At 32.3% G+C, this 22,338-nt stretch overlaps 4 protein-coding genes across 6 annotated transcripts; 1 reads left to right on the top strand and 3 right to left on the bottom strand.

Annotated features, from left to right (window-relative positions):
• Positions 1–848: 848 nt before the first annotated feature.
• On the bottom strand, positions 849–2,774 carry LOC111310142 (putative aquaporin PIP-type 7a). The gene is made up of 4 exons (XM_022909299.2): positions 2,346–2,774; positions 1,750–2,048; positions 1,360–1,500; positions 849–1,253 (listed from the first exon to the last, which is right to left on the bottom strand). The coding sequence occupies exons 1-4, from the start codon at positions 2,680–2,682 to the stop codon at positions 1,161–1,163; spliced, it is 870 nt and encodes a 289-aa protein (XP_022765034.1). The 5' UTR covers positions 2,683–2,774; the 3' UTR covers positions 849–1,160.
• Positions 2,775–9,039: 6,265 nt separating this feature from the next.
• On the top strand, positions 9,040–12,474 carry LOC111310141 (glycosylinositol phosphorylceramide mannosyl transferase 1-like). Its single transcript, XM_022909298.2, has 5 exons — positions 9,040–9,358; positions 9,807–10,203; positions 10,918–11,078; positions 11,181–11,251; positions 11,978–12,474. Exons 1-5 carry the CDS (start codon positions 9,147–9,149, stop codon positions 12,136–12,138), a joined length of 1,002 nt encoding a protein of 333 aa, XP_022765033.1. The 5' UTR covers positions 9,040–9,146; the 3' UTR covers positions 12,139–12,474.
• Positions 12,475–13,925: 1,451 nt separating this feature from the next.
• Positions 13,926–17,313, bottom strand: LOC111310138 (uncharacterized). Of its 3 annotated transcripts, none has more exons than XM_022909296.2 (3): positions 16,306–17,313; positions 14,707–15,927; positions 13,926–14,463 (listed from the first exon to the last, which is right to left on the bottom strand). In XM_022909296.2, exons 2-3 carry the CDS (start codon positions 15,903–15,905, stop codon positions 14,205–14,207), a joined length of 1,458 nt encoding a protein of 485 aa, XP_022765031.1. In that variant the 5' UTR covers positions 15,906–15,927; positions 16,306–17,313; the 3' UTR covers positions 13,926–14,204. The 3 variants fall into 3 exon arrangements, with proteins under 3 accessions (XP_022765031.1, XP_022765030.1, XP_089604389.1); XM_022909295.2 differs by having other exon boundaries at positions 14,707–15,924; XM_089748263.1 differs by having other exon boundaries at positions 14,707–15,872.
• A 143-nt stretch (positions 17,314–17,456) lies between these two features.
• On the bottom strand, positions 17,457–19,257 carry LOC111310140 (nematode resistance protein-like HSPRO2). Its single transcript, XM_022909297.2, has one exon. It carries the CDS (start codon positions 19,023–19,025, stop codon positions 17,595–17,597), a length of 1,431 nt encoding a protein of 476 aa, XP_022765032.2. The 5' UTR covers positions 19,026–19,257; the 3' UTR covers positions 17,457–17,594.
• Positions 19,258–22,338: the final 3,081 nt, after the last annotated feature.

Here is a 22,338-nt window from a genome sequence, read left to right as displayed (position 1 = left end):
AAAAGTTATTGACATGAGAATTTTGATCCAAAAATATAAAAAAAGAAATCTAACCTGAGCTAAGTTTATGAATTATGTGTCATTCAAGATATTATAATATTTGGGAAAACAATTTAATTGGAAAAAAGAATCAAGCTGATGACATTAGTATCAGTTGGCTAAGGAGAATTGTCATTTAAGCTCATCTACATATTGGATTAGGCAGAGCTATGACATGGGACCTGGTATCTTTCTCTAAAGTTTATTGTATTGAGTGGTTGTTGATATTGAAAATGACTTGTTAAGACAAATACAAAGAAAACAATTGCTCTAAGCAAAGTGGAAAGTGTAGAGACTTGGGACAAACTGGGTTAGGTAGCATCTAATAATGTGCTAGAAGAACCTAAAACCAAACTTTGGCATATGCTATCTGGTTGATCCTGGAAGGAAATGATTCTCTCTGCTCATGAATTGTTTTGGTTTGTTACCTTATTAGTTACAACTTCCTGTTCATCTAATTTTTATGAAGAAAATGCACCTGCTGCAAACCATCCAGTTTTAACCCTTTCTTTTTCTAATGTCTTACTTAAATCTTATATTAAACGAATATAAAATATAAAAATTAATTCATATCAATAAATTAAATATAAAATATATTTTTTAATTTTTACTAAATTTATATATAAATTTTATTAAAATTTTAAACCATAAAATTGTCCCATCTTTTAATGACACGATGATAAACGTCAAAGAAATTAGTGACTATTTTTTATAGTCCTAGTACATGCTTCCTTATCTCAATTGATGTCATACATATCAGTTTCAAACCTCAGAGAAGCAATATAATATAAGAAAGAGACAAATCAGGCTGAGTGAATATAATAGTAATTTGGAATCCAAGCCATGGAGCAGGCATGGTCGCTGTTATTATGAAAAGAAATTTCACAATCACAGCCAAGTCACCAACATTGAGATGGGCCCAGTAGCCCTCAACAACCGCCCTTTTTTAGCTTATATAAAAACAAGGAAAGAAGGCTCCCATTGAAGCATCTTACATTTTCTTACATATAAATACACAGGCATACAAACAAAAGAAAATTGGAAACAAACTGAAACGGTGGGTGGGGTTTTCTTCTTTTTCAAAGTTTATCTTAAGATCACAATCATGACCGTTGATCTGATCACTTTGATTTGAAAGGAATGGCTCTGATCACAACTTGGTGGTAAAGTGCTGCCAGTGCTGCACCAATGAATGGACCCACCCAGAAAATCCACTGCAACCAAACCAAACCAAACCAAGTAGATAAGTATCAGTCACAGTCAGCTGAAGTGTTGGGGAAAAATAATAGTGAAAGTGGTGAGAAAATTTTAGAGGCTTACGTGGTCATCCCAACCCTTGTCCTTGTTGAAGATGATGGCGGCACCAAGACTACGAGCTGGGTTAATACCGGTTCCTGTTATTGGGATGGTGGCTAAGTGCACCAAGAACACCGCGAACCCGATTGGCAAGGGTGCCAAAATCTAGCAAAACAAAACTCACCATCATCTTACAATTCTAACAAGTAAATAAATGGTTCATTTTATTAATTTTGAAGGGATTGATGTTGAATCGTGAGCAAAAATCAATTACTGAATCACTTAATCAAATGTTCAAAAGAGCGCATGTGAACATGTACGATCATATGTAAATTACTGAATCCAATACTCGGATGCGAACGTGTATTTGTATGTACATAATTTGTGGGGAGGTGATGGAGGAAGAGAGCTTACTGGAACGTGAGAGTCTCTGGCATTACGCTTGGCATCAGTGGCTGAGAATACAGTGTAAACAAGAACAAAGGTGCCAATAATCTCAGCACCAAGGCCATCTCCCTTGGTGTAGCCATGAGCCACAAAGTTGGCTCCACCATTCAAACGACCGTACTCTCTCTTCCCCATGAATCCCTTAACCACACCAGCACCGCATATGGCTCCCAAACACTGCATCACCATGTAGAAAATAGCCCTTGTCAAGGACAGTTTTCTTGCCAGGAACAGCCCAAATGTCACCGCAGGGTTGATGTGACCACCTATCCACCACCATCACCAATATTTCATCAATATTAACCCAATGATCAGTTCAAGTAATACCACCTTTTTTTTGGTAAAATATAAACTAGTACTGATTGTAGGATAAACCCTGGAAAGCATATATATGAAGGTTTGGGGAATTTAAGTTTGGGAATTTTTTACTTTTTATCACGTTCTTCCAACTGTTTTTCTCTTTGGAAAGAACCCAAAAGGAAAAACTGTTTCTTGTTCTGATTTTCTTTGGAATCAATCAAAAAAAAGAAAAAATATATATGTACACATATATATATAGCTACCTGAAATTCCAGCAGTGCAGTAAACAAGAGCAAAGATCATGCCACCAAAGGCCCAAGCAATCCCTTGAATCCCAACAGTTGTGCACTTAGTGTTTGACTTAACAACTCCCATAACAGTCAAAATTGTGATATACAAGAAAAGGAAAGTAGCCATGAACTCAGCAATCCCAGCCCTGTAAAATGACCAAGAGGTCCACTCACTAGGCTCAAAAAGTGGTGCTGGTGGTGGTTCAGTGTAGTCCTTTCCATCATCTTGGCTCTGAGCTGCAGTCCCTATTGGCTGCCTCTCTGAAAACTTGTTGGCTCCCAGTCTAACATCCTCTTCTTTGCCTTCCATTTCCCTTCTTTCCTCGTTATCAGACTCAGCAAACAAAAAATCCTATAAACGAAGGAAAGAAAACTGAAAACTCTGTGTTTGATTGGGTTAGTGGGGTGCTTGGGGCTTGGTAGGGTGTTTTTTATAGGCTATAAGAAAAAGGTTGGGTTAAGCTGAAGCTATTATAATAATTAATTGAATTTAATTTTTTGGGTTATTAATAAATTATGACCGACCAATCATTTTCTGGCATTGTCATTGGGGTTTAATGGAAAATGACATGAATACCCATTGGAATGTTTTTGCTAGAAACGACAATGGGTTGGCTGCAGAGTGGCTATGTTGGCTTAATTTTGGCCACAAATATGTAAGCTGGCGGCCACCGCCCATTGCCAACATTGTCCAGAGAAGACTGAAGGGAGAGTGAATGATTAATAGCCTTTTATGTTTTTCAATGCTGAAGCTTAGTCCAAATTGAATAAAAATCGTGATTGAATTCAAGTCGGTTCAAGCCTAGGATTGGGAGAAAAGATGAAAAAAATTGGAAAAAAATAAAAATTAGTTTAATGTTTGGTTTAATTTGAATTTTTTTATTGATTTAAATGAAATTTAGATGTTGAATATATATTAAATTTAGATTTAATTTTGAATTAAATGATAAAAATTAAATAAATTTTAAATAAATTAATTTATATTTTTATTAATTTATATATTTTTTAAATTTTTATAAAATAAAAACAATTATTTTATATATACATTTATTTAAATATATTAAAATTTTTATTAAAATAATATAAAAAATAAAAAATTTGAAATTTAAAAATTGATGAATTAAATTGAATTGAATCGAATTGAATCGTTAAAATTTAATTCGAATCAAATTAATTTAAAAAAATTTGATTTAAATTTAAATTAAATTTTAAAAATTTATAATATTATATATTATTGTAAAAAATCTAATCAAATCTGATTTAATTCTAAATGTTATCATTTTAAGTGAGAGGAAGTGAACTTTTGTTAAATTCATTTCTTAATTCAATTTTATCCAAGTATTTGAGACACCCAAATAAACAAAATTGCTTTTGGTAAATGGTTTATTAAATTTTAATTTTAATGATAATGATTTTATAAAAAAATAATTAATTGAGAAATTAACAATAATTTTCTTAAAATAAATAAATTATTCAATTTTTTAAATTAAAATAATATATATCTTATCTGAAAATTTTAATAAACAATCATTAAAAAAATTTAAACTCAAAATATTTTCATCAATATAGATAAATTTTAATTAATTAAATCAATTATGGTGGTGGAAATTAACGATAATTTTGTAAATATTCAGGAAACTTGATAACAAATAGTAAAATTTCATTGTAAAAATCTTACGATTCATATTATTTACACAATTATAGTAAGAACTTACTGGAAACAAGCCAGGAAGACAGCTGAAAATGTTGAAAAGAAACGTCAAACTTCTGTTCAAGGACAATTAATCGAGAACTTGACAATGATAGATTAGGATCCCAAATCACTGTTTCCATTATTGTTCGAGCAAGTTCCGGAGAAACGATTGTTGGGGTGAGCCGAACAACTTGACCACCATGTAAGCTCGTGGGTCATGTAATAGAAACGTGGCTAATCAAAATTCTAGGGCATCGGCCTGTGCAGTAGTAACACGTATGCTTGTTTACTATCGATCAATTGAAACATCGGTAAAAAGTAACATCATTACAGCCTCACCTTTTTTTTTAATTCCTAAAATTCTCGATTAAAAATTAAAATTAAAATTAAAAAATTTTGTTTCATAAATCAAGTGTATAAATTTTAAAAATTTTTAATAAATTTTAATATATATTTTTTAAATAAATATTTTTAATAAAATGTTTATTATTGAATAAATATTTATCAAATTTAATTTATAAATAATATTTTTAATAATTTTTTATATATTATTAATTTTTATATTAAATTTTATTAATTTATCAATCAAATTTTTTAATTTTTATTAAATTAATTTAAAAAAAACATTCACAAACTTTTCTTTAAAAACTTCATATAAAATTTATCTGATATTTTCACGAATAGAGAAAGCATTTGATTAGTTACACCTTTTCTTTTTTCTTTTTAATTTAATAAGTAGTATATTCCTTTGGAAACAAGCCACCTAATATTATATTGTTGTTCATCTTTTTCCAATATGATATTGGTTTTATATGAGCCAATGATTGTCACTTAAAAGTGCAAAGAAATGCAAAAAGAACTGTCATTCAGGCAATTTCTTTTTGGAAGATAATGGTGGATTATGGAATTTGATTATATTAAATAATTTGTCATCTAATCTCTTTTATTTAATTAATTTCTTTGATTGCAATGACATATAATATAACATATAATCAATTCAGAATCATTCAGCTTTATCATTTTGTGCTGGCAAAAGCTTTAGGTTGGAGACATCAGATCATATATTTTGGAAATAATTTGTCTTTAACATGCAAATTGGACCCACCCTTGGCAAGTTTCAAGCTCAACAATGGAGTGATTTTTCCAGGTTCAGAACTTGTAGCAGTGGGGCATGTTTTTTTGGAGTTCTTGTTCAAGCATTTGGGTTGTCATAAAGAAAACACATTCCACCGTTCCAGCACAATCATGGCCCTTGAGGAGGGGACTCCCTTGCATTTTCATGGTCCCGGAACATGAGGATAGCTCAAAAAAGTTGTGGTCAGCTTGAAGTTGAAGCTCAGGGTATCTCATCTGCAATTTTTTTTAATGAAAAATTCAGATAAATTATTTAATTTTCAAATCAAAATAAAATACGTGATATTTAATAATTTAAAAATAATAATTAAAAATCATATATTTAAGATATTATCGATTGAATTCAAAATCAAAATATTTATATTAAGATAGCAATCCTTATTAATTAGACCAACAATATGTAATTTAACTTTTTGTGATTATAGAATTTACGTATTTAAATTTATGCATCGAATCAATCATTTGTTTCAATAATTAATATATGATCTTTTAAATATTTGAATAAAAAAATTTAAAATCAAACATTTGGTTCAATAATAATATATATTTTTCAATTTTTTAATTTTTCAAATAGAAGATTCAAATATCTTTTTAAAATAAAAAAATGAATTTTAGTAAATATTTTGATCCCTTTGCTTTCTCTTGATTAAAATTGGCCAATAATCACAAATTAAGATGATTAATTTTTCTTTTTTAATATCTTATCATGGCTAGGACCCATACTAATAGATTCATTAAAGGATGGATTTATATATTATTAATAGACCACCGGCTATAGATGATGTATACAATTCAATTGAGAACATATATAATTTATGTTAATCTACTAACTAAAGTGCTACCATTTCCAAAAAAAAAAAACATATAATGGAAATCAACCACAAAAACCAATTCCCAAATGTAATTAAAAAATATTATTGGTCGCTTTTACAAATATTATTTAAAATTAGGATAAGATTATCCAACCCAACCGCCTGTTGAATTAAGGCCACAGCTTATGTTGTTGGTCTGGCCTAATCATATAGCCTCACAAAATGGCTGCTGATGACCTAAGACGGCAATTATTTTCCGCACAAACAATTAGAAATTAGTAGGTGTAAAAGTCTTTTTCCTAATGAAATTTTCAAGCATGCTTTTGAAACTAAAAAAAGCTGAATAAATCATAAAGGCCAAAATTCTTTTTTTTTTTTTGGTCAGTCAAAATTAAATCTTTATGGAATGCATTTCCTCTTTCATAGAGATAATTAAATTTGGGCCTTATTATATAAAAATTTGAGGATTAAAAGAAGTTAAGATTTGGAAATAACACCTTTTTTAAATCCTTTAATATTCTTTGTCTCTGATACTGAAATTTATAAGAAATCCAGAATCCCGAGAAACAGAGTACCCGCAAACTAGGTGGTCATTGAATTTCATTGAACAATTTAACTGTTAGCCGTTGTTGTAGTTTGTCAGTTGAAAATTCAAACTATCATTACTTCAATTGCTAGCAAAACTAAATATAGATAAATTTGAGTTGCCTGGTGTAATTAAAATTGGGATAATATATATATATATATATATATTATATTTGAGAGTTTTGAATTAAACAATGTGAATTAGGTTTCATTTAGATGGACAATAAAATTAAAAATAATAATAATTAATATAATTGTGATAAAAAAAATTATTATAATTATTATTAAAAAAAATTTAATGATAAATTTATTCTATTGAATTTCATTGAAATTAATACGTGAATTCAATTGATAATACGATAAATTCAATCATACCATACTACACTTGCGATAAAATCTAAACTGCCACACTGCACTTGCGGTAGAATCTAAACTAAGGCTTAATCATTTCCGTTTCATAAATTGACTAAATCCTAATTTGAACTTAAATCTTTTCAATGAAATTTTAAGTTTTTAATCACTCGACTCTCCCTATATAAAATATATAATCTACAGTACTATAATTAATTATAATTTAAAATTATATAAATTTTAGTAAAATTTATACAGAATCCATGTTTATAAGTGATAAATTTTTATATTCTGATTAGTTAATTACAAGATTATTATAGGAATATGAATTCAAGCAGAAGATGAGGAGTTTTATCTCATATGATAGAAGCCCAAATTTGATTTGGGCATAGGATTTTAAACCCACATCTTCTAATGGGTCAAAAACAACTTAGTTCAAGCCTTAAGGTAAGAACAAAAGCTTCATCCTCAAAAAAATCCACAAAATTGTCTCTTTCAAACAGCAGCTTAATTCCTCCAAAGCAAGTAACTCTCTTCCAGGTGTAAAAACTTGAATTCTTCTCTTTCTTGTATCTTACATTGAAAAATGAATTTGTTTTTTTTTTTTTGTCTGGGATTTATAGTTATTTTGGATATCGATTAATCCGAAATTGAATCGATTTAAACTTTATAAAAAAAAATAAGTTATCTCAAATTTATTTTTTTATTCATAATACTTAAAATCGAGATCTTATTTAAAAAAAATCAAACTCCTTATCATTTGGATTAAAATGAATTTATTTTTTTGTTTATTTGATTCTGATTTCAATTTTTTCAATGGTTACACCCAAAATTCCATACATTGTCAATATTCTTGGCATCCCCTTATTTGCATCATTATTTTCGTTGGTGGGTTGCTTGCCATCAACATCAAAGATGAGCCCAACTTTCTTACATGATTTCAATTAACTATAATTTTTTTATAAAAATTTATAACCAAAATAAAATTTTTATAAGAAAATTGATGTAATGTTAAAATTTTAATTTTTGTGATTAGAAATTAAATCATTACAATATTAAACAAATAGTCTGTATTTTAAGAAAATAAAAGTATGAAAAAGCAGCATGAAAAGGCACGCTCTTTATGTCAATAAAAGAAAAAAAGTAACTTAATATGAAACTTGTATTTCACTGTTTTAGCCTTCAAAACCAAATATGAACAGTTAATTTTTTATGTTATATAATTAAAGAGTTATTAAACAATTAAATAAGTAAAAAAAAAAACTCTCAAAATAAATATTAAATAAAATAAATAAAATTAACCAATCATAAATGGTCAGATGTCATTTACCAAACCCAGGGAACTGTTTTCAACAAATTATATAGATGTGAAAGGAAATGGGCACTTTCTTTATTCTTTTTATATAGTAGGCTAAGATTTAAGGAAATTTGAGGAATGAAAATTTAATCGGTGGGAATGAAATTTCAATTTTACTGAAATTATCATTTAAAATTGGACTAAATTAAAATAAAATCATGAAAACGAAAATATCAAATAAAATAAAATCCATAAATTGCTAACTTTGAAAACTTTGGTAAAAAAATATAAAAAAATAGAAAAGAATAAAAAAAAGGAATTTTCATACCTTTTGAATATTCGACGGAGAGAAAGAGAAAAACCAAAAAAATCAAAGTATTGGCCGACTGGGTAGGCCCCACTGGCTAAATCACAACTGTTTCGGAGTTAACCTCAAGGACCATAACTGATCGTCCGATTAAATCGAACGGTTTAAAAAACTTTCCTATTTCTACGTTGCACATCACTGAATCATTTCTCTCTCCTTTATGATCTGAGAAATCTAAAAAATCAATCGTACGAACATTGCAAAGGACATGAAAAACCAAGACCACATCAACGCCAAGTTTAAACAAATAGTATCCCTCCACGTCTTCACCTTAAATCCATTTTACGGGACTCAACTTCCTTAACCTCCGACACTTTACCACACCCTATCATTTCCCCCGCTTCCCTCCTCTTCACCGGCGAGTACCGTACGTCCCCCACATCGTGTGGAGCCAAAATATATAAATACTAAATAAATAATAATCGGATGAAAAATTCCGTTGCGTGACTCGGGCTCCATTCAGAGTCACACCTCCGAGTTCAGACCGACTCAGTCCAAAAACAAAAAGAAGAGAGTGAGAAAAAGATAGACGGTGATGAGAGGCGGTTTACCGATTAACCGTCGAGCGGTTTTCAAGTTACGTCAAGTTGGGTTCGCGACGCTTGGATGGGTTAAGATCAAGATCCTTCTTTGCGCTTGCGTCGCGTTAACTCTACTCGCAGTCGCTAACCGAAACCGCGACGGTTCTTCTTCGTTGATGGGATGGACCGGTGACGTTGCTTCGCTCGATCTCTCTTCTTCACCACGGTTCGTTTCGTAATCAATCTCTCTGAACTTTTAATCTTCTATATATTTTAATTATTTAAGTTTAGATCAGATAAATTATTGAATTTTCTTTCGATTTTTGTTGACTAATCTCCTAGTTTGGACGTAGAAAAGAGGAAACGTCGTTAAAAAGTTTGTTTTTTTGGCAACGAAAATATTACTAAAATATTGATAAGTGATTGATAATTCAAATTTAGAATTTAAAGCTTTAAATTTTGTTGAGTGTTTATTCTGTTTAGATATTTATTAAAAAAAAAAAAGATCTTGAACTCAATCAATTTGAGCTTAAAATGTTACTAAAAATATGGAGAAATGATTGATATTGGACTAGAAAATTGAAATATACTTGAGCCATTTGTAGACAAATTTTCCGAATTTGATGATAAAAAGGTGATGTTTTTTGCTGGGTTGTGTAATCTTTTTTGTACAGGGGAAGATATGCAATTGTAATGAATACTTGGAAAAGATATGATCTGTTGAGGAAGTCGATTTCACACTATGCGACATGTCCTAGGCTTGATTCTATACATATTGTATGGAGTGAGCCTGATCCTCCATCGGATTCTCTTAAAAGATTTCTTAACTATCTTTTACAGTTGAACTCTAGAAAGGGTCAGCAAGTTGAGTTGATATTTGATATCAATAAGGAAGATAGCTTGAACAACAGATTTAAAGAAATTAAGGATTTGAAGACGGATGCTATTTTTTCGATTGATGATGATGTTATATTTCCTTGCTCTTCGGTTGAATTTGCTTTCACTGTTTGGCAAAGTGCCCCAGATACAATGGTGGGATATGTTCCCCGTATGCATTGGCTAGATCAAAAGGTATGCAGCTATCTTGCATTCTTGGTTTTAATAATTTATTGCAGTTGATTTCGATATTAGTATTGCTGTAGCCTTTTGTTATCAGTTTCCTTTGGTAAGTTTTATGGTCATAGAGTTTCAGACTTCAGACATGTGATTAGAAATATGCTTATTTCTGGCACCAAGCTTCATGTTAGTTGTTGTTGTTCTCTGTTTTAGATGAAGACATTCATTTAACTTAACATCATACTTTAAGCATTGACTAAAAGTCTACACTCATACTTCTAATTGTCTGAATTAATGTGTTAGATCTTGAAGTTTCCATTTCAGTTTATTTCCATTTCTCTGCATCTGCATGGATTGATAAGAGTTCCAGTGTTAATGGCCTTGCTGATGGTTACACATTAACATAAAAGAAAGTAAAAACTATATTATCTACAAACAAAACAAAGCTTTAGCTTTCTCAGTATTTTAATATTGTTATGCCTTATGGATGAGATCATAAATGAAGCTTAGAATTGCTTGAAACTTTTATTTGGTTTATAGACTTAATAAAGTTTATACACTTTGACTTGGTATCAGCAAATTGATTGAATGCCGGCACTAGTATAGATTATACTTGAAACCCTTTTTCTTTGTTGGCATAAATCTGAGGATCACAAGCCTCCTGGCGAGCAAAATATCCAAATTAGTCAAAAATACGTTCTTAATTTGTTCATGTATATCTATATGCAGAAAGGCAAGGATAAATACATATATGGTGGATGGTGGTCTGTTTGGTGGACTGGTAGTTACAGCATGATACTCTCAAAGGCTGCCTTCCTCCACAAAAAGTATCTCAAACTTTACACTGATGAGATGCCTGCATCAATTAAAGAATACATAACCACGAACAGGTCCCTTTTTATTTACTAATATCGCAGACTTTTAAATGGTTTCATCATTTTATGCATGTTAAATGTTTATTTTTATACAAACTCCTAGCCTTGATTCTCCAGGAATTGTGAAGATATTGCAATGTCTTTTCTTGTTGCAAATGCTACAGGTGCTCCTCCTATATGGGTTAAAGGTAAATCTAAAGGAGTCTTCATCATATACTGTAATTTTCTTTCTCTTCTGTGAGCTTAATGTTCCATATGCGAAAATGATTCGAAGCATGCATAAAAAAGAAACTTTAAAACATGGAAAGAAAGTTAACACCACATTGACTAAAGGTGAAAAATTGAAGTCAGTTTTGGATTGTTCTTCCATAGAGCAAATCATCAGGCATCAAGTAGCAATCCATATGCTGTGACAGAGTAGACACACGACAAGTAAGTAGCAATCCATAAAGATGATGTTTGCCATTAGGAACTCTGGTCTTTTAGACTATACTTCTAAACCTACAGAAGCTCTATGAGTGAGATTTATGTATAGAAATGAATTCAACTCATTTTGGCAAATGAATGCTAAAGATTTATGCAAGTAATTATGTTCCTTTTGTTTGATCTCTCAAAAGGATGCTTTTCTTGAGTACTCTCTTCCAGATGCTTGAAGATGATGGTGTGGCAGCCTTGCTATGTACCCTTAGTGGTCTCTGACTAGTCTGTCCTTCGTTATTTCTGGAAAGAAATTTTAATCGCACACTGGTTTGAATTGAAATCATTATTTTGTGTATTATTTCCTTGCTTTGTCCACCTAAGAGTGCTTTTTTGATAACCTGGTTGTTGCTTACTACATTACGAGCAAGCTTTGCATGTTTTACGTCATTATAATGTTAAAACAATTCAATTAAATACTGTTGCTCTAATCGTAGGTAAAATATTTGAGATTGGTTCAACTGGCATCAGCAGCTTGGGAGGGCATAGTGAAAGAAGAACTGAATGTATTAACAAGTTTGTCGCCGAGTTCGGGCGAATGCCCTTAGTACCGACTTCTATGAAGGCCGTTGACAGCCGCAATGCTTGGTTTTGGTGATGCTGGAGATTCCACTGCATTTCGATTTCAAATTTTCCACTCTTTTGGCTCAATCAGCAGTTGAAATTATTCCAACTCATCTTTTTTTTCTCCAGCTGTATAATATAGGAAATTTTATGTAGCTTATATGTTTTGAGGATAGAGCTGTTTTGCCCTGTGCCTCTTGTAGCCTGATCTTCTAGTATTCTTACCACGTATAACAGCACGGTATTCGGCATCTGAGATTTCTACTTGTTCTGTTTTATAAGATTAATGCCTTGGAATCATGTTGTAGTAACGGATTCATATCCAGTCTCTTGGTTCCGAAGATCTTATGAAATGTTCTTTTCCCATTCATTGTAGATGCTTTACAATATTCCAAACTAGCTATAGCCAGCAAAATCATATTACAATAATTAGCTTCCAGAACATACAAAAATGTGGAGGAAATCAGGCAGATTTAGATAACTTTAATTATGATGTGATATGATAATTTTAATTATGATGTTACGATATAAAAGTATACAAAAAAAAATTTTAAATAAGACGATTTAAAATTTTTTTTAAAAATTATATCTGTTTGATTACGGGATAAGGATAGCCGAAGAGGTTTAGCGTCGAAGATAGAGAGTATTATGATTATCTCTTCTTAGAAAACTGTAGAAAGTGAAGATATTTATGAAAACGATAGCAAATTATATTTTCTTTTAAAAATTTGAGACAAATTTGTCAAAGTAAATCCCTTCCCTAATCTTCATCCTCCATCATAATCAAGACAGTGGGAAAGCTTTCTTTTTCTAGTTGACCAAAACGTTTCTTTTGTCAAAAAAAAAAAAAAAATCACATTAAATTTCCTCCCACTAACCTTTTTTTTCAGCTTTCCAGCTGCATTGCCTTGACTGGACCAAGCCTTTCATAATCAAGATAAATCAATCGGGAGACCACCCTTTTTGAACTCTACGCCAAGATAAACAAAGCCAAGATTTTGACAATAATTATTGTTAAAATCAAGATCATCTCTATAATCTGTATCTAATAATTTTAAATATTATATAAAAATAAAATATAAAAATAATATAATTTTAATTTTTAATAATTATTATGTATAAATTTAATAAAATAAAAAAATAATTATTTTATATTTTCAACGAATTGTAATATAATTTTCATATAAAATATGATATGTATATAAAAATTTTAATATTTTATATAAAACAAATATAAAAATCATTATGCCTACTACAGCCTAACCTTTTTCTATCTCCAATATGTGATCTCCTTTAATTAAGTTCATCACTTTAAGATGGCATTCTCACTTCTGTTGACTATTTCTTTTCTGACTATGTTGCAGATTAAATAGGTCATGACCGAGAAACAAAGTTTAATTGTTTAGGATTGAAATTAGAAAATGCCTTAACTTCTAAGATCAAAAGTGTTTTGATGAAGAAAGATTGGACTTGTTTTTTGAAACGTGTATGGAGAAGCGAATTAAAATAACTTGGTTGAGGACAATGAGTTCGAAACTCATCTGCTTCATTCTCTCCAGATGTATTATTAAGTTTTTACATAGTGATCTCATAGAAATGTCTTGGCCACAAGCCTGTACAGTGTAAAGCGGATAATCACTCTTTATCTCTAAACACAGTAAACTAAAAAAAGTTTTAACATTTGCCGCTGAAATTAGACCAAGATTTTGCAAGGGTTATAGTTGAAGTAGCAAATTAATACTCAGCATTACCTCAGTATCCCCATCTAAATGAACTCATATTAAGTGTATATGCATATAAATAAGGAGTTTTTTGGCGAAGTTAAAACAAAAAATTTGAAAGTAGCCTTCAATATCATACCAGGTTTGTCCCCATTAGAGACTACATGACTTCTACATGTTTAGTTCCAAAAGCATCGCATTTTTGAGCATATACTTTGTGCACAAATTCTTGAGGACTAGTTTCTATCTTCTTAGATATTTGATTGACTGCATTGATCACAGGATGACATATTTTAGGGTATTTGCCTGTGATATGATACACTAATATCAGATGAACAACAACCCAGAAAAAACTTATTGCTATTAAGATGATCTTAGATTAAGAAATTTTATTGTCGGTGTCATAAGAAGAAGAGCTGAGAGGAAAACAGGTTCCTTCACCACCAGTGCTCCAAAGGAAATTGGCATACTTGGATGCATGGAAAGGGTTTTGGGGGTCAGCTGCAACTGCTTGTAAGTATCTTTCTTCTGCCTCCCAATGATCATTCCTCACCTGCCACAAGAAGTCAGCATATAGCCCCAATGCCTCAGCATCTTGGGGTTCTGCCTGAATAGCACGTTTGAAGCACTCCTCAGCCCTGTATGATCCCAAAGATTGACAAGTGAACAAAATCAGCAAGCTATTTTCATTTCCTGAAGCCGGTAAGAGTTGCGAAAGTTTAGTAATCTGCTACTAGCAGTAAATGAACTAGATTGCCTGTCAATTTGTCCATAAGATCCTCCCACAGAATTCTTTTTTTATGCTAGAATGATAAGGATTAAGAATGATGCAAAGAGCTTGAACACAATAACAAATTAAATAAGAGGAACGTAAATTTTACCTGTCATGGTCCTTGAAAACAAGGGAAAGAAACTGAGCATAATTTGAGAGCAGAAGAGGATTATTTGGCTCCTCAGTAACAAACATCTGGTAAATGAGGTTCGTTCTTAGATGCATTTCATAGTTGTCTGGTTCGAGCTGCACATGTAGAGGAGACACCAACTGTTGCCTAATCTTATGATCAAGAACCTTATAATATAGCTCTCCTCGCATTCTTGAAGCCTCCTCCACCATTGACTTCCATAAGTCTAACTCTTCATCATCAACCTTTTCAAGAAAAGAACTTTCTGCTATCTCATCAGCAACAGCATTAGGATATTCTTCACTCTCCTCCTCTAGAATGGACATGGTTGCCGGCATAGTCTTTTGAGCGAATCTTGGTTGGGTAGCATCAACAAGAACATTATCAGTCATAGAATGTACAGAAAAATTAGCCAAAAGAAGCATCACATAGACCATAAGAGTGGGTGTTTTTGAAAACACTTGTTGAAATAGCCATACAAACGTTAAATTCATGTCTCTTTGCATCTTGGTCATAATCTCCAGTAAATCTTCACAGTATAGACCCTCCCTTATAACCAATGCGTGGTTTTGTAGCTCTCTGATGATAAATACTAGTGAAGAAACAGCCTTTTTAACAGAGCAGTATGCAAACTCTCCTGCATCCACAAAACCCTCTTTCCATCTTTGCTTTCTCTTTATGATCCTTAGAGAAAGGGGAATACCAAAACTATTTGCTTTCTGCTCAATTCTAATCCTATGAATCTCATCTCTCTCAGGCCAATCCGGCGTATCCGGCCAGATTCCAAGCAAACTAGGGTCAGGAAACTCAACCTTTGATGGTAAAAGCTGCATTGAAGAATTCATTTTTATGACCTTTTGACAGCCCTTTTCGTAATTGTTCTCTACATCATTGGTATTGGTATCTTCAAATGGCTGGACCTCTCCTTCAATCTGTTTCGAGAGTTCTCCATGGGAGAAATCATAGCATCTTGCACAGCGAGCAAGTTTCAGGTTATGTCCTTTAAACTTTCTTGAGCTGAAAAGAGTAGCAGAAGGATGAACCCAGCAATAGGCCAAGGGTTGGCTGCTGCATCCACCAGGAGTTGCAAACCATACAGAAGAGATTAAAGAGGCTGATTCTTGTGGGATTTTGAGCATTGGCATCTGCAAAGTCTTTGTTGCAAAATTTAGTTCCATACCTCAATATGGTGTCAATCTGCTAAACGAAGATTAAAAAAAACCAGAAAAACACTATCAAAGCAATGAAGGGATTTAAGCTGGCAAACAATAAAAAGAGAAGCAATAGGGAAATTGGTCGAAACACAAAAGTCCCATGATTCCCGTGTAAAGAAAGGTGCCAAGAGTTGAAACTTTGTTTTCTATATGATACAATCTAAACCAAAATCAGATCCCCTACAAGTTGCTATTGCTTTTAATGCAATCCAACCTGAAAGTTTTGATAAAACCAAATCTGTTGAAAGTCAAGACAACAAATGACAATCTCCACATGGGACATTTTTCTTCCACTAAAAAAGAAGCAATTTTCATGGAGAAAAAAAGAAGGAAAAATATTGGGAAAAAAGATTGAAAAGCTTACCAGGATGTGAATATTTGCTGGGAAGAAGAAGGAGAAGAAATCAAAATCTTTGGGTTGACATCAGATGAAATTAAAGATGCAAAGGCTCTCACCACTGCTTATTCTAAATCATTTGGGGTTTCCTTAAAAAGAATAGATTGTGAATGGAAGAATCATTCAAAAAAAAAAAAAAAACTACAAAACTCTTTTCACCAGTTTCCTTTCTAGTACTGGTTGTCCAAGGTCGTGATTTTCGGTGGTCGGGGTTATACCACGTGGGTTAAGTTCATTGTTTGCTGATATAGGGTGATGATCAAGTATATCATCAGCTTTAGGCGGTTCAGTTCCGAGTCATGAGCTGTAAAATAGCAGAATAAGGAGCTTGGAACCTGGAAACAAAATATAAACGGCAGGTTTTTTCTGTTACACTTGGCAAAAGGTCACAAAAACTATCAGAGACACGTTGCTGTTTGACCATGCATTGGATTGAAAACCATGAATAAAGAATGGGATGTTTCAATGATTGAGAAGGAGCTAGGTATCGAGTTTCCTTGACATTTCCAAACTGATTTTGGGCTTTGCTCTTTAGATTGGATACCCAGAACCAGAAGCTGTTTAACTAGACTCACTGGAGTGAAGTTTTACTAGCAGAGTTGTGCTAAAGTTGAACAAATCCATGCCTGAAAACCTCAGAAGCTGGAGCCTGGAGGCATGTGAATTCATCATTCATTTGGCACAAAATAGCTTGTTTTCTCCATTAAGAGATGAAGCAATTCCATTGACCCGAACACGAACAAGATCATATAATCCACTATCTTTCCTACATGGCAGACACTACTTCAAATGTGAAACCACGTTTATGTATGACCAAAACCATAAATTTTCAACAATGTTGTGCTATAATTGCCCCAACTTCAGTGCCATATTGTTGTATTAACTGTTATCCATTTGTATCAGTTGATTGAACTGGTCTTCCATGTCTGTTTGTCGACAATTTTCACATGCAATGTATTGATTTAATTCTTCGAGTTGGCAATGGATCATGAATTTCTTAAGACTGATTTTTTTAATAAAAAATATTTTTATAATAACAGGGTACATGAATTTCCATTTTACAAGAATATGAAGTGTACAAAAATTTTACAGCATACAAACAATAATTGCTCCCAAAACTACAAAGAATAATTAATCTTTTTTCTTTTTCATTTCTGTAATATATTTTAAATAATTAATCTTTTTTCTTTTTCATTTCTGTAATATATTTTATACCAAACTAAAGTTCCCAATCAAACGACTGGCCCGAGTCGTCATCACTTGTTCCACCGAGTCAACCCAGACCCACCCTGTTCGTGACCCCAATACTCGCCCAAAAAGGTCTTAGCCGCATCCAGACTAGGGAAATAAGTAGGCTCCAAGAATATCTGACTCAATGCGTCACCTGAGTAGGAACTCGCCACGGCTCGGTTCCCTTTCGCTTCCAAACTCCCCATAACCACCACCAGCACTTGCTTGTACCCATAAAAGAACCGTTTCAAGGCACCTTCGATGGCTTGGAAAGCTTGTAGCAAAAAGACCTTATTAACCTCCTGCTTCTCAGCGTACAATCTCATCGCAGCTTCCTGAATCCTGGGCCCACCTTTTGGATCCACCTCGACGCCCAAAATAAGGGGGACCTTATGTTTCAACTCCTTGGACATTTTCGTAATTTCAACCAACCCTTTCGATCTGAAACAAAACGCTTCCGTTTCGCTGACCGATTTTATCAGCAACTGACTTTTCAGGTGAAGGAAATCGCCAGGGTCCATTAAGAGATGGAGATCTTCGATCTCGGATAGAAGCTTCCAGATCTTTTCCATCAAATAACAATCGCTGGCGGCGGCTTCGAAACTTTCGGCGTCGATTCTCGAAACGATGCGTTTCAATACTTGTTTCGCCGTTTGGATCCACGACTCAAGAATCTGATGCGTAGTGTAAAGCGTCGCGTTCTCGTGGTTCTCGATGTGATCGTACGGATTCTTCTTAAGCGCGTGAAGTTCGTTCGGCTTGCAAACGGCGTCGTAATCGAGGTTCGGTTTGCCGGATAGGTTCGGCTCTCCCAAACCTAGAGTATACGGACACCGTCTCATCTCGCACTCGATGGAGTAGAGGATTTTCAGTGCGACGTCTTCGGATTTCTGCCACGTGGCCAGTCGAGGCAGTAAGCTGGCTTCACTGGTTCGGTTCACCACCGTCGTTTCTCCGTCAATCTTCCACACCTCAGCGGAGCTGCTCTCACGTCTTAGTACTCCGTTTGACGAAGTCAGATCGACGATCGGAGCAGTTCCTGAGGCAGTTTTGTCCTCGTTTTCATCTTCGCACAGCATAGCGATGAGTTCGATCTGACTCGTGGTGAGTGACTCGAGTCGGCGCGTCCATTCACGACGATTCGAATATGGTCTAGGATCTGACAAAACAATCGAAATAAACCGGAAAGTTGTCTCCAAAGCGAGCAAAGCCGGCTTCAAAACTCGCTCATTTTGCCAATCTGGAAACTCCCTTGTCTCCCATAACTTTCTCAGCTCAGGTAACCGAAGATAATAGTCGTAAGCAGAGGAAGCCGAAGCGGAGGTGGAAAGCGGAGATGAAATATTCGAGAAGCGAAACGGCATCGGAATTGAAACTTGGATTTTAGCAGAGAGTTTTGACGATTTGTTTGGGATATCGGAAGAAACCATCTTTGCTTTCCAATCTAAATCAACCATTTTCTGCAAATGAAGAAAAAAATTTTCGTTTTTTTTTTTTTGGGGATTTTCAGTTTTGAGATTTTCTTAACAAAGAAATGCAGAGAGATTGGGTATTTATAACGTGGGCGTTTGGGTGAATAGAAAAAAGGCGTGTGGAAAGAAAAACGAATCTGGATTTTTTTTTTCTTTTTGTGGGGGAAATAAAAAATAAAAAAAATGAAAAAAAAAGTTGAAGCTTATCCAAATTTTGATTTCAGACTAAACGTTGGGACAGAGAAGGGGTGTTGTCTAGGTGGGAAGGAAAGAGGAATTCGTGTCGGAATCTTCTCATGGGGTGTTTCGGTAAAGTCGAAGTGAAGCGTTCCAAGTTGGAAGTTGGACTTTGGTCGTTTGTTTGTTCCTGACGTGTTCAATTAAAGTCCGCTAAGCCTAGTTGATCAACTACATTTCTACTTAGCTTATCCAATTGTCTCACCACCAATCATCTTCCGCCACTTGCTTTTTAATTTTACTATCTTTTAAACCCCTTATGGGATACTACATTTTTTTTTATATTTATAGTAAAATCGTCAATTAATTGAATCCATCTCAATTCTCAATTCTTGATATATTAAAATTTTTGTATATAAATTACAAATTTAATAAATTAAAAATAAAACAAAATAAAAATTTTAAAATATAAAACGTAAAACATAAAATAATAACAAACGAATTAAATTTCGTTGGATAAATATTCTATTTTTTTCTTTTTATTTTTTACAAAAAAAAAATATTTATCACAAACCAAACATTAATAATTGAATTTTACAAATATATTAATTGGGTCTACCATTATTGATATAATTAGTCAATAATTATATACATCTTTACCATGATTTCTTATAATGAAATTATCAAATTTGTCCAAAAAACAAGCTTTATGCCAAATTAACATTCAAAGAAGAAGAATAAAATTAGTAAGTCAAGCAAAATATAATATTAAATGAGAAGTCGGAAATTGCTAAATGAGATTATGATTAAATTAATAAGCAGTGTTGTAGCGGATCTTTTACCAAAATTGAACAATTATTCCAATACGATTCATGGGATGCTTCCTCATTTTTTTCACAAACAGACAACGTCAAATGCCAACCGCAAATTTATCCAAAATTACGCCTATCATTATCAACTATTTACGATTATGCCATTGTCGGTTTACCACCTTCGACGGGGGAAAAAAACCTTCAAATTTACCGGCTTTTTTTTGTTTGGTTAAATTGAAAATGACAGCAGCGCACCTTCTTAATTGACTTGAAAGCTCCCCAAAAAACCTTTTTTTTTTTTTTGGCAAACAAACAAAGTTATCTAACATTGCACCAAACAGTCACGAAAAGTCAGATCCATTAGGGATTTTGAAAGGTCTGAATTGAAGGCCATTTAGTCAAATAAGTTTCTACTCCAATTTGATGTTTGCAACTGGGAAACACAGGTTAGAATGGATTAAGACATTTTACACAATACCTGTATGTTTGCATTAAACAAGCAAATTTAATTGAATTTTGATTACAATAGCTCCTTATTGAATTTTCATAAAAAGATATCTTGAACAATGATAACTGAATAATATATCATAATTTTTGTCTAATTAATTGTAATTCGAACTTGTACAACTTAAAAAGACATAATACGGGTTAAGAGTATAGATTAAGTTTCAAATTTTACATTTATCATACAAATTCAAATCAAAATTATATTTTAATTAATTAAATCAAATTCAATCAAATAAATTCAAATCAAAACTAGATTCTAAATAGTTAGATCCAATCAACTTTTATAAATAAATCTAGCATGAATCCTACCTTAAAAGATTATCTATTTCTTATATATTTTTGTGGGTGATGAGGATGGTATTTGTACTCTCCATTTGCTTTTTTCACTCAAAAGATATAAATGAATTGGCATCAAATTTAGTAGTACAATAGTTGCAAGAGACATTTGGAATCTGTCAATATTCTAATTCTATTTGTGTTCAAAATGATGTTCAACCACCAAAAAGAAAAACAAAAATGTTAATGATCTACACCCTTTCCAACCATTTTTCTCCATATTCTTATGTTCTTGTCTTGAAAAACATTTTAAAGATACCCATAAAAACAATTGCTTGATGCTCATTGTTAACACGTATTACACGTTAATAATTTTGACATGAAAAAAGGTATGTTTATAGCTAGGTTTTTAGGGATTTTATTGATTCTATAAAATCTAATAAAAAGTTTAGATTCTATTCTTCATACAAAATGGGTTATTATTGAAGATGGTAAAATATTAAAAAAAAAATTTAAATTCAAACTCTTCTAAACTTAAACAAAATTTATTACTCCTTCCTTCTTAAATATTCATCATGTATTGACTTTCATGAAATATAAAAAAATTGAATTTAATATGTTTAATATTAAATTTTTAAATTTTTTATAAAATTAAAATTTCATGATTTTAATGAAAAAATTAAAAAAATTTAGATGTTTTTTTAAAAAATAAAATCAGACATAATTTTTAAACATTTATGAAAAAATAATGAGCAAAAAAAAAAAACAAAGAAAATAAAATTTATTCAAGATAATTCAAACACAAATCATTTTCAACTCTAAATGATTCCAGTACGAGACTAATGCAACTCACATTTGAGACCAATTCAATTAAACTTAAATACAATATAATAATCAATTATTCTAAAAAAAAAAAATTAATAATCAATAAAACTTTGAAACATGATTTATTTACATCTTATATTTTGTACATAAATATGATAATATTTATTTTATGGATTTATTTATTTTCCTAATTTTTAAAATATTTTAATATAAATTTTTATTAAAAAAAAAACATAGGCGTTTCTAATAGTTCCATCAATTTGATTTACCTTTTTTTTTTTTTTTTGGATAAGTCTTCCATTTATCATGTTGCCCATTGCCAAACTTCAATGTTCAAACCTTTGTCTCCTCGAAGCCTATCCAAAGAAGCTTCGCTCGATTGGACTCAATCTCCGCGTTTACCGCCTCAAACCCAAGCCACCGATTTTTACTGAAAACACGTGTCACTGTCCCATTGCTCTTTCGAAAGCCGACTCGGCCGTAATGCTCGCCAGCCTGGCCGCGCTTGTTCCGCCAAAAAATCACGAGCCCTACATACGTGGCCATCTATTATTGGTTGATGTCCATCGTGATCCTCAAGTGCATCAACGCATTCCTATCTATCTGCTCCGAAGTGTGCCTATCAGGTTCCTTTGGCGGTGCCCAACTGGATATTGTGATCACGTCAAGTGGCATTTAATTGCCTTTTACCGCTGGATTTA

Source organism: Durio zibethinus, chromosome 19, assembly GCF_047325235.1.
Source record: "Durio zibethinus cultivar Kanyao isolate XHJ-2024 chromosome 19, ASM4732523v1, whole genome shotgun sequence".
NCBI classification, from domain to species: Eukaryota; Viridiplantae; Streptophyta; class Magnoliopsida; order Malvales; family Malvaceae; genus Durio; species Durio zibethinus.
This window is presented reverse-complemented; position numbering and strand designations above follow the sequence as displayed.

Bases quoted from the DNA above. Each gene is read 5' to 3' on its own strand.
- LOC111310142 (XM_022909299.2), bottom strand. From the start codon at position 2,682: ATGGAAGGCAAAGAAGAGGATGTTAGACTGGGAGCCAACAAGTTTTCA. The intron at 1,501-1,749 runs GTAAGCTCTCTT...TTGTTTTGCTAG, and splicing joins CCAGAGACTCTCACGTTCCA to ATTTTGGCACCCTTGCCAAT. The intron at 1,254-1,359 runs GTAAGCCTCTAA...GTTTGGTTGCAG, and splicing joins ACAAGGGTTGGGATGACCAC to TGGATTTTCTGGGTGGGTCC.
- LOC111310141 (XM_022909298.2), top strand. From the start codon at position 9,147: ATGAGAGGCGGTTTACCGATTAACCGTCGAGCGGTTTTCAAGTTACGT. The intron at 9,359-9,806 runs GTTCGTTTCGTA...TTTTTTGTACAG, and splicing joins GATCTCTCTTCTTCACCACG to GGGAAGATATGCAATTGTAA. The intron at 11,079-11,180 runs GTCCCTTTTTAT...TTGATTCTCCAG, and splicing joins GAATACATAACCACGAACAG to GAATTGTGAAGATATTGCAA.
- LOC111310138 (XM_022909296.2), bottom strand. From the start codon at position 15,905: ATGGAACTAAATTTTGCAACAAAGACTTTGCAGATGCCAATGCTCAAA. The intron at 14,464-14,706 runs GTAAAATTTACG...GGGATCATACAG, and splicing joins GTTTTCAAGGACCATGACAG to GGCTGAGGAGTGCTTCAAAC.
- LOC111310140 (XM_022909297.2), bottom strand. From the start codon at position 19,025: ATGGTTGATTTAGATTGGAAAGCAAAGATGGTTTCTTCCGATATCCCA.